Source organism: Hyaena hyaena, unplaced genomic scaffold (assembly GCF_003009895.1).
Source record: "Hyaena hyaena isolate Hyena2069 unplaced genomic scaffold, ASM300989v1 scaffold_40, whole genome shotgun sequence".
Taxonomy (NCBI): Eukaryota; Metazoa; Chordata; class Mammalia; order Carnivora; family Hyaenidae; genus Hyaena; species Hyaena hyaena.
Window position 1 is genome coordinate 2,318,255 of NW_024080672.1, and position 17,316 is coordinate 2,335,570.

At 41.6% G+C, this 17,316-nt stretch overlaps 1 protein-coding gene and 1 non-coding gene across 2 annotated transcripts in view; both read right to left on the minus strand.

The window, feature by feature from the left end:
• The window catches only part of HIBADH (3-hydroxyisobutyrate dehydrogenase), a 105,314-nt gene extending 99,437 nt beyond the window's left edge, over positions 1–5,877 (minus strand). The window contains exon 1 of the mRNA XM_039229905.1: positions 5,626–5,877. Coding sequence (XP_039085836.1) covers positions 5,626–5,716 — 91 coding nt within the window. The 5' untranslated portion in view covers positions 5,717–5,877. The remainder of the gene's footprint in view (positions 1–5,625) is intronic.
• Positions 5,878–15,654: 9,777 nt separating this feature from the next.
• On the minus strand, positions 15,655–15,761 carry LOC120230358. The gene has a single exon (XR_005527985.1). It is a non-coding gene; the product is annotated as a U6 spliceosomal RNA (small nuclear RNA).
• Positions 15,762–17,316: the final 1,555 nt, after the last annotated feature.

Below are 17,316 nucleotides of genomic sequence, written 5' to 3' on the forward strand. Positions count from 1 at the left end.
TCTCCAGGATAGGTTAAGTCAAAAAAAGATAAAGAGCATTATATATAATAACATGCCATGTATAAGGAGAGAAAAGAATACAAAGGCATTAACTTTTACTAAGTTTCTATATGAATATGTAAGAAACAGTAGTTACATCTAGAGAGGTGGAATAATGGGTCAGAGTTAGATAAAAGCCTATGTTTTACAATCTTTTGAGTTTTTACCAACTGCATTTAACTTTTGTAATTACTTTCATAACAAAATAAATGAATTGGCATATAGTGAATGTTTAATAATGCTCTATTAGTGAATGACTAGAGAGAGGTTTCATCAAATGGGCATATGGGGATAAAAGTCAGTTCTAAAGCAATTACAGTGTAAAGATGGTGATAAAGTAGATCCAACAAAGATAATCTGTGTTGCAACAACCATTAAACATTGCAGGTTGACTCTCTAATATCCCTTTCTCCCAGACCCAGGGTCAAGTTCCAAATAACCTAAGCCAATCATGGGGCATCTGGGTGGCTCAGTCAGTTAAGCATCCCAACTTCAGCTCAGGTCATGATCTTGTAGTGTGAGAGTCCAAGCCCTGCATCAGGCTTGCACTGGTGGTGTGGAGCCTGCTTTAGGTTCGTTCTCTCCCTCTCTCTCTCTCTCTCTCTCTCTCTCTCTCTCTCTCTCCCCCTCCCTCCTTCCCTCCCTCCGTTCTGCCCCTCCCTCACTTGTTCTGTCTCAAAATAAATAAGCTTAAAAATAAACAATCATTGTGATGCCATCTCTCAGAGAGAGAGAGAGAGAGACAGAGCACATGCAGGGGAGGGGCAAAGAGAAAAGGAGACACAGGATCTGAAGCAGGCTCCAGGCTCCGAGCAGTCAGCACAGAGCCCGATGCGGGGCCTGAACCCACGAACCATGAGATCATGACCTGAGCTGAAGTCAGATGCTTAACTGAGGGAGCCACCCAGGTGCCCCGCCATCTCTCTACATCTGACTGGTTCCACAGACTGACAGCCCTAAATAAAATATCTGGAAATGTTGTGGGTAATCTGAATATGGAGCAGAGAAATTAACTAGAAATGAACTAGAAATTAGCAAAAAGATTGTATCTAATCAGTAAATTTCTGTGACTGTCAGTAACTCTACTTAAGTGGCAGCCAAGAGAACACAGACCACAGACAATAGAAGTTACCCAGAATAAGAGCAGGAGGTGGAGAAAAAATAATACCCAGAATGCTATCAAAGGCATTGCTGAAATCCCTGATTATAAATAAGTCTGAGGTCTCAGCTGGATACAGACAAATCTAGAGAGGGACTTAATGAAATGAGGGAGCAGAAAAGTAGGTCTATGTATTAGGGGGGAGAAAAAGGGGTCACAGGACCAAGTGTAACGCTGGTGATATACAGAACGTTGGTTAACCAGAACGGGAGGGTGGGGGGATATTAACCAGAAGACTAGTTCAGCTTTTGAAATACTGGCAATATAGCAATTCCTAATAATGATATTTTAGAAGAGGTGAAGTAGAGTGTTGATGTTAGTTGTACAAAGTCGAGGCCCAGCTTTGGAGTGGCCGATATGAAAATCAATGAAGAGAAAGTCTTTAATGATGGGCTCAGTTGTTCTCTTCATTTCATCTTTGTAGCAAAGACAGAAAAGGATAGAGTAATTATATAATTCAATGTCAAAAGAGAAGAGCGTATTTACTGATGGTGATCCTTTTTAAGAACTCTAAATTCAGGAGACCTCGGCAAGGTCACTCCTTAGATGTATGCCCTTGAACTAACAAGTTACTTAACTTCCCTAGCCCTGAAGTTCTGGTTACCTGAAGATACTTAAGGACTACTTAAGATAATACGCATAAGGTGTCAAATGGTGCCTGGCACATGTTAGTCCATAAGTATCTGCTACTTTCACTATCAGTAGTCAAACAGCAGCACTGGGGTAAAAGTCCTATGCCAAATTCCCATTTTGCCTATCAGGTAAGAAGAGCCAGAGCGTAGAAAAAGGGATAGAGTGTATTTTAGGGATGCTCTCTATCTAAGGAAATAAGCTCTTAGTTAAAGTGAAACATTAGGAGTGCTTGGACAATATAAAATGTGCTTCTGGGGTGCCTGGGTGGCTCAGTTGGTTAAGCATCTAACTCTTAATTTCAGCTCAGGTCATGATCCCATGGTTCATAGGATCAAGCCCCGCGTCAGGGCTTGGGATTCTCTCTCCCTCGCTTTTTGACCCACACCCACTCGCACCGGTGTGTTTGTGTGTACACTCTCTCTCTCAAAGGAAATAATTTTTTTTTTTTAAAAAAGAATGTGCTCTCAATGAGGTGGGTATTCAAATGAGTATCATAGAGTTATTACCCTAAAAGCTTTCAAACTTAAATAATATATCTACCTTTAAGCCACACACATTAATGTGTAGAAATAGCAGAATTAGACCAAAGCTTTAATTGGGCTGGCAGAAAATCAGTCAACACAATAGAGAGATGACATTGGTTGAATGATAAAGAAACTAGCAACAAAATTTGGCAACATTAGTTTCTAAATCCACAGATGTAAATTCTTTTTCTCCAATGAGACAGGGGCAAAGCTATTCATGACTTCGTAACATTCAGTACTCCCCCAAACCAGGCTAGTCTGAATTTCAAAATGCAAAAATTGCAGAAAACTGGAAAATATGAAAAGTATCATGGTAAGGGAAAAAGCTAACCTCACTACACAAAAATAATCACTATTAGCACTTTGCATAGGCCTTCCAGTCTTTTAAGTGCATTTCCTCATTATATTGTGAGAGTATATGGTACATACGACTTCGTATCCTGCTTTATCACTTAACATTATATCAGAACTATTCTATTTGTTTTAATACTAAGAATTACCAAACTAAGAGTGATGACTTACTCTATAAAGACCTTTATTGTCTCAGTCAAGATATTTTAAAAATACATGTCCTCCCTATGTAATCTTACAAGCTTAAGGTCAATTTATGGTCCAAGGACAATATGGAGCTTTTCAGAACTTCGTGTACAATCCTAGAGGCTTAAAGGGGAAAATGCCACATATTTCATTTATACTATGTGTTGCTTTGAAAATAGAGAATATTTTGAAACTGAAAATAGATTTCATACATACAATAAGGCCAATAACTAAAAAATTTTATTCCCATTTCTGCACATGATGTGTTTAATTTTCCCATTCCACCTTTGGTCAGGTCGGTGGAATCGTCATTTAAGATGCTCTGATAGAAATTACTCTTCCATGTACATGTTGATGAATCACAATAAATACAAAGGGCCTATAACTGGAGTTTTTGTTTGTTTCAAGAAGTCTAAATAAATCTAATTACCTTTCAAGATAAAATACAAAACTTAACAAATTTTTTTAAATTTACGTTTATAAGTTTATTTATTTTGAGAGAGAGAAAGCACAAGTGGGGAAGGGGCAGAGAGAGGGAGAGAGAGAATCCCAAGCAGACTCTGCACTGTCAGTGCAGAGTCCAAAGTGGGGCTCAAACCCATGAACCCTGAGATCACGAACTGAGCTGAAGTCAGATGCTTAACTGAGTCACCCAGGTACACCGAAATAAAAAAACTCCTTAATAAATGGTGGTAAAATAGTAATATATGGTATAGCTTAATATTTCTTTTATTTTTTCTTTTTGATGCTTTAAACATTTTTAAATTAAGATATGCCATTAATCGGCAACCTTTAGATCTCTTTTTGTTCTTTTTTTTTTTTTAAAGTAAGTAAATTGTATGGATCTTTATAATGGTATCTTCCATGATATAACCATTCTACATATAATAAGGAAACATGTCCCACACAATTCAGGGCACTAAATAATGTTACTATTTGAACATGCTCTTTTTCTTTACGTCCCTAGACTCTAAATTTGCATGTAAAACTTCTTAAAAATTTTTAAGACTCCAATTTCAAAAAAAATCAATGCATAATTAAGTAAAGTTAACAGAAACATTTAAAACAAGTCCACTGAGTAAAAACAACTGAAGTGTTTTAAGTAATCATCACAGAATGAAATATTTAAAATTTATCATAAATCTATATTCATAAACCTTTGGGTCAAAGAACCCAAAAACAAGATTGTATGCCTAGCCAGCATTGTGAAGTAGACCAATCCAGTTTAAGAGGCAAGTATGACAGTTTTAGGCATTGGGCCCTCCAGCATGAATTGAAAGAACTTTCATAACTCTAAACGGTACATCAAAGGCTCATTAAAGTATCATTAGAACACCTTGTAAAACCACTAACAGCACATATGTCTTCCCTCACTAATCAAAACGGAAAGAATGGCATTCATGTGAAAAGGGGTGCATTTAGTAGAGTGGAGAAGTGACTAATATATATATTATATGTATATATATTTTTTTAAGTATTCCCAAAGTGGAAGGCATTTTTTTGTGTGTGGCTCAGTAAATAAATGTTAGCTCAAATAGTGGTTACACTCAAGTTTAGCAGATTCTGCGAGTTTGTATCTTTTGTTACCATGATTCTGTATCAGACATCTGTTCTCTTGAAACACAGGGAGTCAGCCTGTCTCAAGCCAGAGAGGAAATTCACTGTTCTGCTTAGGTTTTACTGAGCAGTAGGAAGGGGAGCTATTAAGAACTAAGTTCCCGGCCTGCTATTTTTTAAGTGAACAGAAAAAATGAATACCAAGGCTTTAAAAAAAAAATTCCCGAGTATGAAACTGCTCAAGGCACTGTTAAAACTCTCAAACTTGTACAGAAAGACAATGGCAGTGTCCCCACAAAACCACCAATTTTTCAATTAAATAAGAATCTTGGTGTAGTAGAAACTGAAGGAATGAGAAAGAATCAAGAACCACTTTCTAGATTCTGCTGGGATAACCCTAATTCACTCCAGTTCTTCACCGGAAAACTGACAATGATTACATCTCTGAGGATTTAAAACCTGCCTCTTCCTAAGTCGATGATTAGCTGCCATCACTTAAAATGGTCTGCGGGGGAGTAACAGAATAGCTTCAGTTCACAATTTTGAGGACGTTGAAAGTGCCTTGGTTAATAATTTGACAGAAGTGCAAAGAAACAGGGGCTGGGGAGGGGCGGCCCGCCTTGCAGGTCAAAAGTGACTTAAAACTTCGCTGGACTTGCCACCTGGTTTGTACACACAACCACTTGTATCAGACCACCCTATGCGATTAAAGTGGTTAAACAAAAATCAAGCCCCGCAGCCCGAGGGCAAGCCAGCCAGGGAGCACCCAGGGGGGCGTTGAAAGGTCAGCCAGAGCTGTTAAGCCCAGGAGTCGCAGGGGTAGGTGCCGAGTCGCCCTTGGAATTGGGCCCTCCAATTGTCCTCGGGGCCCTAACTCCAAAAAAGCACGCCCCGGAACCAAATTCTCCTCCCTTATCCTAAGCTCTTCCCACCCCTTAAGCCTCGGAAAAGACGCAGAACGCCATTCATCGGGATCCCGGGCGGAGGTAGTAGGGGGAAGCACTAGCTGTGCGAGAGGTTGCCGCAGGGAGGGCAGGCCTTGGGACCAGCCAAAATTGGGGGTTTCAAGCCCGGACCCAACCGCAGCGCCTCCCGTGAAGACACCTCTTCTGCCATCAGGGCGCGAGAAGCGGGCAGCCAGAGGAGGGACGGGGGGAGAAGGCGCGAGGTCCTTACCCACTGCAAGGCTGGCCACTGCCGGGCGCTGCCGGCGGCTCCAATACCGGAGGCCGGAGGCGGCTCCACGGAGCCATAAGGAGGCTGCCATGCTGCCCCCGCCCCGCCTCCCTGCGGTGACCTCCGCGGCTCCCAGCTCGCCCACTGATTGCGAGGGTGCGCCGCGGCGCGGGCGGGATACGCCGCGGCGTGGGGCCGCACGCGCACGCGCTCTGCAGTTCGGGGTCGGCACCCACCCGCGAGGGGAGGAGCACGACGCCGAGAGGCGCGGCCCGGCGAGCCATGGGTCGTCAGTCCCCTTATGGACAGGGGACCAGACCAATCAGATTCTCAGGTTCCCGCACTTCTCTAACTACCAATAGGAACCCTTTTCGAACCCCACCCACCTCAAAGGCCTGGCCCCGCCCCCAAGCTCCTCTCTCCCCTACAGACTGCGGGCGCGAGTCTCCTTGTTTATCAAAACGTAGCGGGTTTTGGGAGGCGGTGGCTGCCCCTCACTGCCGCCTCCAACGAGCTCTCGACACCCCCTCCCCCCCAGAACCGCCCCCTCGGAGGGTGTAACTACGTGTGTTGTCTCCTCTGAGACGGGGACATTTTAATGCGCAGCAGCTGCTGCAATTGTTAGGCAAGTGCAGAAATTCCTAGCTTTTCTAAGTATGGGGACCCATTTTTAACTTCAGTCATTTGTCGGTCTCCTGATGTTAGTATTTGTACTTTTAGCGTCTGTTCGTTGAGAAACAACAGAAATCCACCGTAAATGTGATAACTTTTAAATTAATTTCCTTTTGTTTAACACAGTTTCTCCGTAAATATGAAAAATAGTAGGAAAACAAGTTGCTAACATTGTTCTCTTTGAAGGGTAGAACGTGTAGTCTCTATTCCAATATGTATTTCTCTAATGTTTGAAAATTCTGCATTTCGTAAGCAATAGCTAAGGTTAAACGAAAATCCAGAAAATTGTCTCAACGCATGTATGTGTCAGATTTATTCTTCTGTGTTTGGTGTACATATTTGAATCTTAGAACCCTTTGGCAGTAATTGCAGAGCTTCCCATCTCCACTGACCCCAGCAAAAGGTTGTGAGACATTCAAAGCAAGACTTAGAATCTTTGCTGGAAAAATAGTACAGGATGAGAAACAGGAGTGGCTAGGAGAATAGAAATCCCAGGGTGTCCACCCCCCACCCCAAATTCATTCTGCTTCATCATTTGCCTAGCTTGTGCTCACCCAACCTTTTGATCTAAGCAGCAGAATCAAGATTTGACTTTGACCTTCATTTTTGCTTCTCTCCAAAGCAAAGAGTTGGAAGTGCCTACAGGGAAAGAAAAGAAACGGAATAATTTCCAAGCAGGTTCTCTCAATGTTTCCAGGAGCTGATAGGGTGAAAGATTTCAGATTTGTAAAGGTAGAAAAACAATTTGCCTTCTTTGGCTGTCTCTCTACCCCAGCCCTCTACCCCACACCAACCAAGAAGAAGAAGCGGGGAAGAGAGGAGGGAAAAATCATTCCAGCTACTGGGACGGTCTCCTAGATTTGGGTTCCCACCCAAATCTATTTATTGGTTTCTGGAGCATGTCCTATCAGATACTCTCTTCGCAGTTTATTTAGGTTTTAGTTGGGATAAGCCTCCTGCAACCAATAAATGTAGCCCAACGGATTTCTATAATTAACTGCTGAAATGTGCTCTGCCTTTCAACTATGTCAACCCACATAGCAGAGCTATTTGCAACACGGGACAACCTATCTATCAATTGATCTCCAGCTCCTAAAGTTTATATCCCAGTCCTCTTGAGATTTTATACCCAATCAGATTGTTTTTGTCATTTTTATTGTGAGCTACTGTTTTTGTTTCTCTAGGTTGTTTATAGGGATCTTCTCTTGAAAATGAGTATTTCTTTACACCAGGTTGCCTCCTATGAACAGCAGTTTGCTAGGACTCAAAAGGGAGAGAGGGGGAAGGGGCTCAGAAAGGAGCAAACAGAACTAAAGCTGGGCATGCGGTCTTTTTAATTCATGCTTTCTTTTTTTAAAAAATTAATGTGATGGCTTTGAAAAGGGAATGAGTGCCTTGAAATTTTGACTTTTTTCCTCAACCAGAACCAGGGAATAAGTCAGTTTCTCCGTATCCTTACATCGGGTAGTTCAATATCTCCTCCCAGGAGCCCTATACTGATTCATAAATTAAGGCTCTGGGATTTTCGTAGATGTTTCTAATAAGCATTAATGATTTTTTTAAACAATCACCATCTGAAGGTGCTTGCAGATATTATTGTATTTGCAAAGGCTGTTACTGCCTATTGCTGGCCTGATATTTGATTGCCTTCCTGATATCTTTGTTTGAAGGGCATTACACCTTCTCCCTAGATCTCTGCCACGTGATTTTGTTTGAAATTGCATTTCAATACGTTACAGGCTCTTCTGTTTCTACTTCTGGGAAGAAGGAGTAAGTCTATTTTTCTCTATCTCTCTGAAAAAGTACAGCTAAAAAGTCTGGACATTATACATTAAAACAAATTTAAGAAACTCTGAGAAGTGCAGAAAAAACAGCATACCATCTAGGGACCTCAGGACCCACAGAGGGACACAGAGGTAAGTTCCTGGGTTTTTGTTTTGCCTTATGCTCCCATACTGGGTACTAGAGAAGCCAAAAACTAGAACCTTGGGGCACCTGGGTGGCTTCGTTTGTAGAGCATCCAGCTGTTGATCTCAACTTAGGTCTTGATCTCAGGGTTGTAAGTTCAAGCCCTATGTTAGGCTCTATACTTTGTGTGGAGGCTACTTAAAAAACAAACAAAAACGAAAACCTAGAAACCCAAAAATGCCAATGGGCACAGACAGAACTGCCCCAGTAAAAGGCTACTCTCTGTAGGCAAGGGATGAGACAAACACCACACAGTCAAAACCTGGGATGCCTACCCATTCCTACAAAGGGCAAGCGAGGAGCCTAGAGTTGCACACTCTATAGGCTATAATTAAATACCCCAACATCTTAACACCCCAACACCCCTATATCTCAATCCCACTGGTGTGGTGTCAGAGATGGCCAAGTAGGGAGCCAGGACTTATATCCCCACTGCTGAATTATAATGAGTACCCCTCCACACACATGTCCCCATCCCTTTCCTCACAGTGCCATTGAAGACTACTTGGGGAGCCTGGATTTCCACCCCTACCTGTCAGTAATGAGACACCCCTCCTCCTCCCTGCTGAGATGGAGTCAGAGGAGAAGCCTAATGGAGAGTTAAGAGTTGGGACCTTCACCACTGTCTCCTGTAAGGAGGCCAAGCACCTCCCACTATGGTACCAGTGGAGGCCATATAGGAAGCAGTAATGAGGCCCTCCACCCCTCCCAGGTAAGGAAGTATCAGTGGAAGCCTAGTGGGGAGTTGAATTCCTACCCCAGCCCACCAATAATGAGGATCCCCACCCCTACTCCATCAATGTCTACATGGGCAGAATAGGGAACCTACACTTCTACCCTTACCCAACATTGACAAAGACAATGCCCTTTCTATTCCTTTGCCAATGCAGTGTCAGGAGAAGCCAGCTAAACAGGTGGTTTACATAAGATCCAAAGTATAATAATACCAAACATTCTTATTTCCACTGAAATTCATTCATCATACCAAGCACTAGGAATATGTCAAACTGAACTTTAAAAAAAGTCAATATGCCATATGTCAATTATGACAAAAATAATAGAGGTTTTCAGCTTAGCTTGGTTTTGTTTAAAGATATAATTGCCAGAGGCCCATGAAGTAATTTTGGTAGCCTTCAATCACTCCGATATTTCCTGTTCAGATTGTTTCTACGCCTGGCCCAAATCATCTGGAAAGAGTATAAATCAGTGGTTTGCAATCCCAAATGCATGTTAAACTGTTTTCAAAATACCAAAGGTCAGTTCTTGTCCACAAGTAGGTTCTGGAGTAAGTCACAGAGCATTTAAATTTGTTTTTAATTTCTTCAAAAGATGCTGCTACACAGTGAGTATTGAGAGCCATAGCCATAGTAAAACTAAGGCATAAAAAATGCCCAGGAACTAATCATGCTGGCAGTGATCGTGTGCTAGAGAAAAAAGACAGGTGTGAAATATATCTGGGAGGCAAAGCTGCTATTACCAGTTACTTCTGGAACTTGAAGCAAGCTTGAAAGAGAAATATTCTAGGTGGAACCCTGGGTTTTTGGCTTGGGTGACTGAAGAGATGAAAGTGGCATTGCCCAATGTGGGCAACTGGGTTATGTTGGGTTTGAGGTAGATGTGTCCAGGGGCAATTGACCAGATGGAGAATCCAAGTTTAGAGATACATATCTGGAAGTTTATGTGCTAATAGATGGTAAAGTAGGTCATGGGTGTACATGGGATCATTATGAACATTTTATTTTTTATTTTTTCATTATGAACAATAATTTTAAAGGAGCCAGGTTGGGGCACCTGCCTGGCTCAGTCAGTAGAGCATTCAACTCTTGCTCTCTGGGTCATGAATTTGAGCCCCATGTCATGGGTAGAGTTAACTTAAAAAAACTTTTTTGGGGGGCGCCTGGGTGGCTCAGTCTGTTAAGCGTCCGACTTCGGCTCAGGTCATGGTCTCACAGTCCGTGGGTTCAAGCCCCGTGTGGGGCTCTGTGCTGACAGCTCAGAGCCTGGAGCCTGCTTCAGATTCTGTGTCTCCCTCTCTCTCTGCCCCTCCCCTGCTTGCTGTCTGTCTCTCAAAATAAAATAAAATAAAAAAATTTTTAAAAGATAAAAACAGGGGCGCCTGAGTGGCTTAGTCGGTTAAGCGTCCGACTTTCGCTTAGGTCATGATCTCGCGGTTCGTGGGTTCGAGCCCCATGTCGGGCTCTGTGCTGACTGCCAGCTCAGAGCCTGGATCCTGTTTCAGTCTGTGTCTCCCTCTGTCCCTGACCCTCCCCTGCTCACACTGTCTCTCTCTCTCCTAGAAATAAATAAAAAAAAAACATTAAAAAAAAGATAAAAACAAAAAAACCCTTTTTTTAACATTAATAAATAAATAGGGGCGCCTGGGTGGCTCAGTTGATTAAGCTTCCGACTTTGGCTCAGGTCATGATCACATGGTTCATGGGTTCGAGCCCTGCATTGGGCTCTGTGCTGGCTGCCGGCTCGGAGCCTGGAGTCTGCTTCGGATTCTGTGTCTCCCTCTCTCTCTGACCCTCCCTTACTCACACTGTCTCTCTCTCTCTCAGAAATAAATAAAAACATTTAAAAAAATAAGGATGTTTTTTCTTCTCTCTGATTTTCTTTACCCAACGTCACTATCCACAAAAATCAATACCAGATGAACAAAAGACTTATGTATGGAAGGAAAAACTTAAAAAAAATTTTTTTAGTGTTTTTATTTATTTCTGAGAGAGAGAGAGAGACAGAGTATAAGCAGGGGAGGGTCAGAGAGAGAGGGAGACACAGAATCTGAAGCAGGCTCCAGGCTCTGAGCTGGCTATTAGCACAGAGCCCGACGCGGGGCTCAAACCCATGAACCGTGAGATCATGACCTGAGCCGAAGTCAGACGCTTAACCGACTGAGCCACCCAGGTGCCCCAAAACTTTAAAGCTATTCAAAGAAAATGTGAAAGAATATCTTGGAATAAGGAAGATTTTTCTTTTTTTTAACATTTATTTATTTTTGAAAGAGAGATCATGAACAGGGAATAGGAGGGTGTGTGGTGGGGGACAGAGGATCATAAGCAGGCTCTGCCCTGACAGCAGCAAGCCCAAAGTGGGGCTCGAGCTCATGAACCACAAGATCATGACCTGGCCAAAGTCCAATGCTCAACCAACTGGGCCACCCAGGTGCCCCAGGAAGAATATTTTTAATAAGTCACAAAAGAACAAACAATAAAAAATGTATTAATATGTTCAACAGCATTATAATTAAGAACAACTACTCATCAAAATAAAAAATAAAGTAACAAGCCACTGGAAAAGATGTTTGCAACACATAATACCATCCAAGGGTTAGTATCCACAATATAAATATACTTTTAAAAGTTTTTATTTTTAAGTAATCTCCACATCCAATGTGGGGCTCAAACTCATAGACCCAAGAGTCGCATGCTACACCAACTGAGCCAAGCCAGGCACCCCGCCACAATATGTATTTAAAATCCTACAAATCAACATTAAACCTATAAACAACTAATAGAAAAAAAGTAAAAGATAAAAACAGGCATCTTATTAATAATCATGAGATGCATATTAAAATCACAATGAAGATGTGTAGGAACTGGAATTTTCTTACACAGATAGAAGTGTAAAATAGGTCAACAATATTAGGAAATTCTTTGGCATTACCCGGTAAAGTTGCATAAACTCAGTAATTCCTCTCTTAAAAATTCAGTTTAGTGAAATGCATCTACATGTTCATCAGGAGTCCTGTGCAGGAAAGATCATAATATTATCGTTGCAGTGGCAAAAAACTGGAAACAATCCAAATATCCAACAGAACAGGGAAATGCATTGTGGTATATGCATCAGATGGAATGTCATTTTAGCAGTGTGAATGAGTGCAAATCACCGCTGTCATCAACATGCATGACCCTCAAGAACAATGTTGAGTGAGTCACAAAAGACAAAAAGTTTTTGTAGGTAGGCCTCACGCCCAGTGCGAATTCTAACACAGAGCTTGAACTCACAACCCTGAGATTAGGACCTGAGCTGAGATCAAGAGTCCAACACTTAACCAACTGAGCCACCCAGGCACCCCAAAAGAAAAAAGAGCTCATAACAGGCAGAACAAAAAGTATTTGTATGATTACATACACATGTAGTAAGAGAATGTTAAAGTAAAAGAATGATTGCCACCAATTTCTTTGTATGATTACATACACATGTAATAAAAGAATGTTAAGAGAATGATTGCCACCAATCAGGTTACCTCTGATTGGGAGGAAGGGGAGGCAGGATGATTGGGAAGAGGCACATGGGAACGTACAAAGCTATTAGCAAAATTCTGTCTGTTTTTTTACGTTTTTTTATTCATTTTGAGAGAGAGAAAGAACAAGTTAGGAGCTGTCCACTGTCAGCACAGAGCTGGACTTGGGACTTGAACCCAGGAACCACGAAATCATGACCTGAGCCAAAATTGGATACTTAATCGACTGAGCCACCCAGGTGCCTCAGCAAAGTTTTGTTGCTTTGTGATAGATACTAGCAAATCATTTTATTCTTTTTAAAATAATAATAATGTCATTATTAAACATGTATATATCATACACTCTTGTATGTATATTTCATAATTTAAAAGAGTTCTATAAAAGGAACAACTTGGAGCTAATTTTTAAAAACTAAACACATACCCCTAGTATGCTCGAGAATGTAAATTTGTAAGGTCAGAACATGCTTCATGGAGGTCATTCACAAGTTCGACAAATTATTTAAAGAAATCAAGGTGTTTCGTATATTCTTGGTCACAGAGCATGACAATGAGCAGAACATCTCAGTCTCCTTTGCAACTGAATATGGCTATGTGACTAGATATGGGCTAACAGGCTACGAGCTGAAGAGCTGCGTGTCACTTCCAAGTCTTTCATTAACTTGGACCTCCTTGCCCTGGACATTTTCTTTATCATTCCCCCATGTATAGAGTTTCAACCATGTGGTTGAAGATAATACTCAGGGAGCAGTAGAAAAAAACCTGGATTTCTAATGGACCCTGGGCTGGGCCTCTGCTCTTATGGACCAGGACTACGTAGACAGCCCTGGACGTCTTACCTAGACTATTTAAGTTCCTATACTCTGAAATCTTTTTTTGCAGCAGCAAGTTGTCCCTTGATTAATAAGCCTTTATGTGTTCCTTGTAAACATCCTTAAATAAGGCATGACTGAAAACGGAACAGTGCACATGCGGTATCATCATGGAAAAGATCAGCTGCCTCCACACCTTAGAAATTTCATTTTGTCGCTTCCTCAGACTTCCAGGCCTTAACACGCTGGGACAAGCTGGCTAAAAACTACAAGAGACCAAAGCTGACACCAGAATGCAAATTGATTCATTTAGTCGGTAAATTAAAACAGCAACACCTGTGCAGGCATAATTAATGCAGTTGATCCTCCTACAATCACGCTACCTGGAAAGCTAATTCATCAGAAGCTGTTTCCAGAAAACTGTTTCCAGCTGTTGGCCAGAAAACTGTAAAGTTCATGTGGTCAACTCATTCTCTCCCCAGAGGGAGACCTGAATGGAACCTAGAAGGTTGCTTCATGAGCATAACATCAAAACAAGAGGAAACGGTTGAGATGGAAACTGGAGTCACAGGATCGAAATCAAAACCTAAAATCTATCTTTATCTTCGCATGTGAAATGGTGTTGCAGCTGAGAGCAAAAACAGGTCAAAGTCAGAAGGTAAGGCTTCCTTTTCCTGATCCTAACCCTGACCTCAACTCCAACCCCACCCCAACCCTAATCCTAACCCAGACCCTAACCCTTCCTTTTCCCTGGACAATGGACACGACCAATGTGTGCCTCTGTGACTTTTTTTTTTAATCCTAAGGACTGGTCCAAGAGAATGTTGCATGTCTTTAATTAGATTTTCACCTGTTTGGAGAAAAAAGAAAAACATAGACTTTCTGGGAATCTGGCTTTGTTCTGAGAATATGTTATTGTTATTTTTTGGTGGTGAACATCTTTTCTCTTATGACATGATGGTGGTAGCAGGTGTTGGATCTTTTTCATGTTAGTCTTTGGTAAACTGAGAATTTGGCAGTACTTCATCAGGCAGCACTCTTTTTTCTTAAAGAGTCATAAAATGGGGCGCCTGGGTGGCTCAGTTGGTTAAGCCTCCAGCTTCAGCTCAGGTCATGATCTTGTGGGTCTGTGAGTTCGAGCCTGCATTGGGCTCTCTGCTGAGAACTCAGAGCCTGGAGCCGTCTTCAGATTCTGTGTCTCCCTCTTCCTCGGCCCCACCCCTGCTTGTGCTCTGTCTCTCTCTCTCTCTCAAAAATTAAAAAAAAAAAAATTAAAAAAAATTAAAGACTCATAAAACCTAAAGGCCCACTGTCGCATCTTCCCACAGATGAACAACCACCTCTTCTGACTGGCACATTCTTAAGATATGATAACAACTTCATACTGGTTACTGAAGTTTTCTGAACCTTCAGGCTATCCTCCAGATGATGCATTTTTGGTTCGGTTTATACCTAAACTCCTGGATTTTTAAAATTTTGTCTCTTTTACTAGTTATCAGGACATATCATGATAGCCCTGAAGCATTTAGAACATCCCATGAATTCACTTTCTAAGAATACAGTAATTATGTCTTATAACAGTAACAATAACATCTAAAATTTTTTGAGTGTGTACTGTACACCAGGCACTGTAAGTTCTTTACATGGATTAATTCAGGTTTTCCTTTCAACAACCCTAGGAAGTAATTATAATTATTATTTGCATTTTAAGACGAGATAATCAGAGCATAGAGAGGTCATTAATTTGTCTAAGATCACACTGGACCTAGAACTCAAAACGAGGCAATCTTACTATTATTTTTTTTCATTAAATTGATCTCTCTTTTATCTATGAATATAATTTATTATCAAATTGGCTTGCATACAACCCCCCAGTGCTCATCCCAACAAGGGCCCTCCTCAGTGCCCATCAACCTATTTTCCCTCTCCCCCACCCCTTATCTACCCCTAGTTTGTTCTTTGTATTTAATAGTCTTTTGTGGTTTGCCTCCCTCCCTCTCTGTTTGTATCTATTCTCCTCCCTTCCCTTCCCCCATGGCCTTCTGCTGAGTTTCTCAAGATCCACATATGAGTGAAAACATATGATATCTGTTCTTCTCCGACTGACTTATTTCACTCAGCATAATAACTTCCAGTTTCATCCACATTGCTAAAAATGACGTGATTTCATTCTTTCTCATTGCCAAGTAGTATCCACTGAATACGTAAACCACATCTTCTTTATCCATTCATCAGTTGATGAACATTTAGGCTCTTTCCATAATTTGGCTATTGTTGACAGTGCTACTGCCAATAAACATTGGGGTACACATGCCCCTATGCATCAGCACTAAAAATATGGAAGGCTTCATGAATTTGCGTCTCATCCTTGCACAGGACTGCTGCTAATCTTCTCTGTATCATTCCAATTTTAGTATATGTGCTGCCAAAGCGAGCACAGCAATCTGATTTTAAAGTCCATGCTCATTTTCTGTCTCAAAAAAATCAGGTCACCTTCCCATCAACAAATTAAATCCTGCTTTTTAAAAAATGTTTACTTATTTTAAAAAATTTAATGTTTATTATTGAGAGAGACAGAGCATCATGAGCAGGGGAGGAACAGAGAGAGAGGGAGAGAAGGAGGGAGAGAGAGAATCCCAAGTAGGCTCCATGCTGCCAGTACAGAGCCCTGTGAGGGGGTTGAACCCACATACTATGTGATCATGACCTGAGCTGAAATCTAGAGTTGGATGCTCAACTGAGCCACCCAGTTGCCCTTAAACCCTCCTTTTATGTGAGACCGAAAAACTGATGAGGCCTCATAAGGTTTTGTTTAGTCTAGTCTATTTTTGAATATTTGGTACTTAAAAATTATTCAGTGTTATACCTAATCTACCCTATCCATAAAAATACACAAACAACTCACATTTTTTAGGGGAGAAAAATGAAACTACTTCTTAGTAACTCCTTCCATCCTTTTTTACTCTTCTATTTGTAAACATTTTGTCCCTAAAATAATTCCTGACTGAAGCTTTATCTAGAATGGTATTTTGGTTTGCCTAGGTGGCTCGGTCAGTTTAGCATCCAATTTTTGGTCTCAGATCAAGTCATGATCTCGCAGTTTCGTGAGTTTGAGCCCCTCATCAGGGTTTGTGCTGGCAGCTCAGCTTGCTTAGGATTCTCTCTCTCCCTCTCTCTCTCTGCCCCTCCACCACTCGCGCTGTCGCTCTCTCTCTCTTTCTCAAATAAATAAACTTTATGAAAGGGGTATTTCTTAGGACATTCTTTACAGCAAAAAGATACAGAGCAAAAGCAGCAAAGGTGAAAAGAACATGGGCAAAATCCAAAGGAAACCATGTGCAAGCTTCTAAGAATCCTCTCCCAGTAGAGTCACAAGGGGCACCCTTAATTCCCCAGCGGTGAGTTCTGATTACACATGTAAAATGTTGTCTACCGGGGAAGCTCATTAGAGACTCAGTGCCCAAAGCTTTTACTGGAGGCTGGTCACATAGGCACCCACTATCTAGCCCCAAATTCTAGATTCCAGAAGGAATGGAGGTGTCCAGCATTAACCACATCATTGGTACAAGCACTTTAAGTACAGTGAGCCATTCTTGTGAGTTAGGGTGGTGGAACTCTTCCCAAATCCAGGATCCCAGGCACTCGCCAAGGGCTAACCTTGTAAGGATACCTTTCAAAGGATAGCATTTGGTCTGTGGAGTTAACTTTTTGGAATACCTAAGGAAGTACAAATAAAGGAGATCTGGTAGAACAGGTCTAAGGCAAAGTCCTTGAGGGAGAGCCAAGCGTCTGAATCTCGAGCTCCCAGATATATTGTCAAGTTCAAAGATTCTGCAGTGAGACAGTGAATGTGAAAGAAAACCAAAGATGGGAAAGCAAGAAGGAACCTGATTGAATTAAAACCCACTGATGGTTTTGATCAGAGGCGATTGGTCCCAAACGCTGCTCTGTGCCCAGGGTATCCCTCCTGCTGCACAGATGAATCATCTGCTT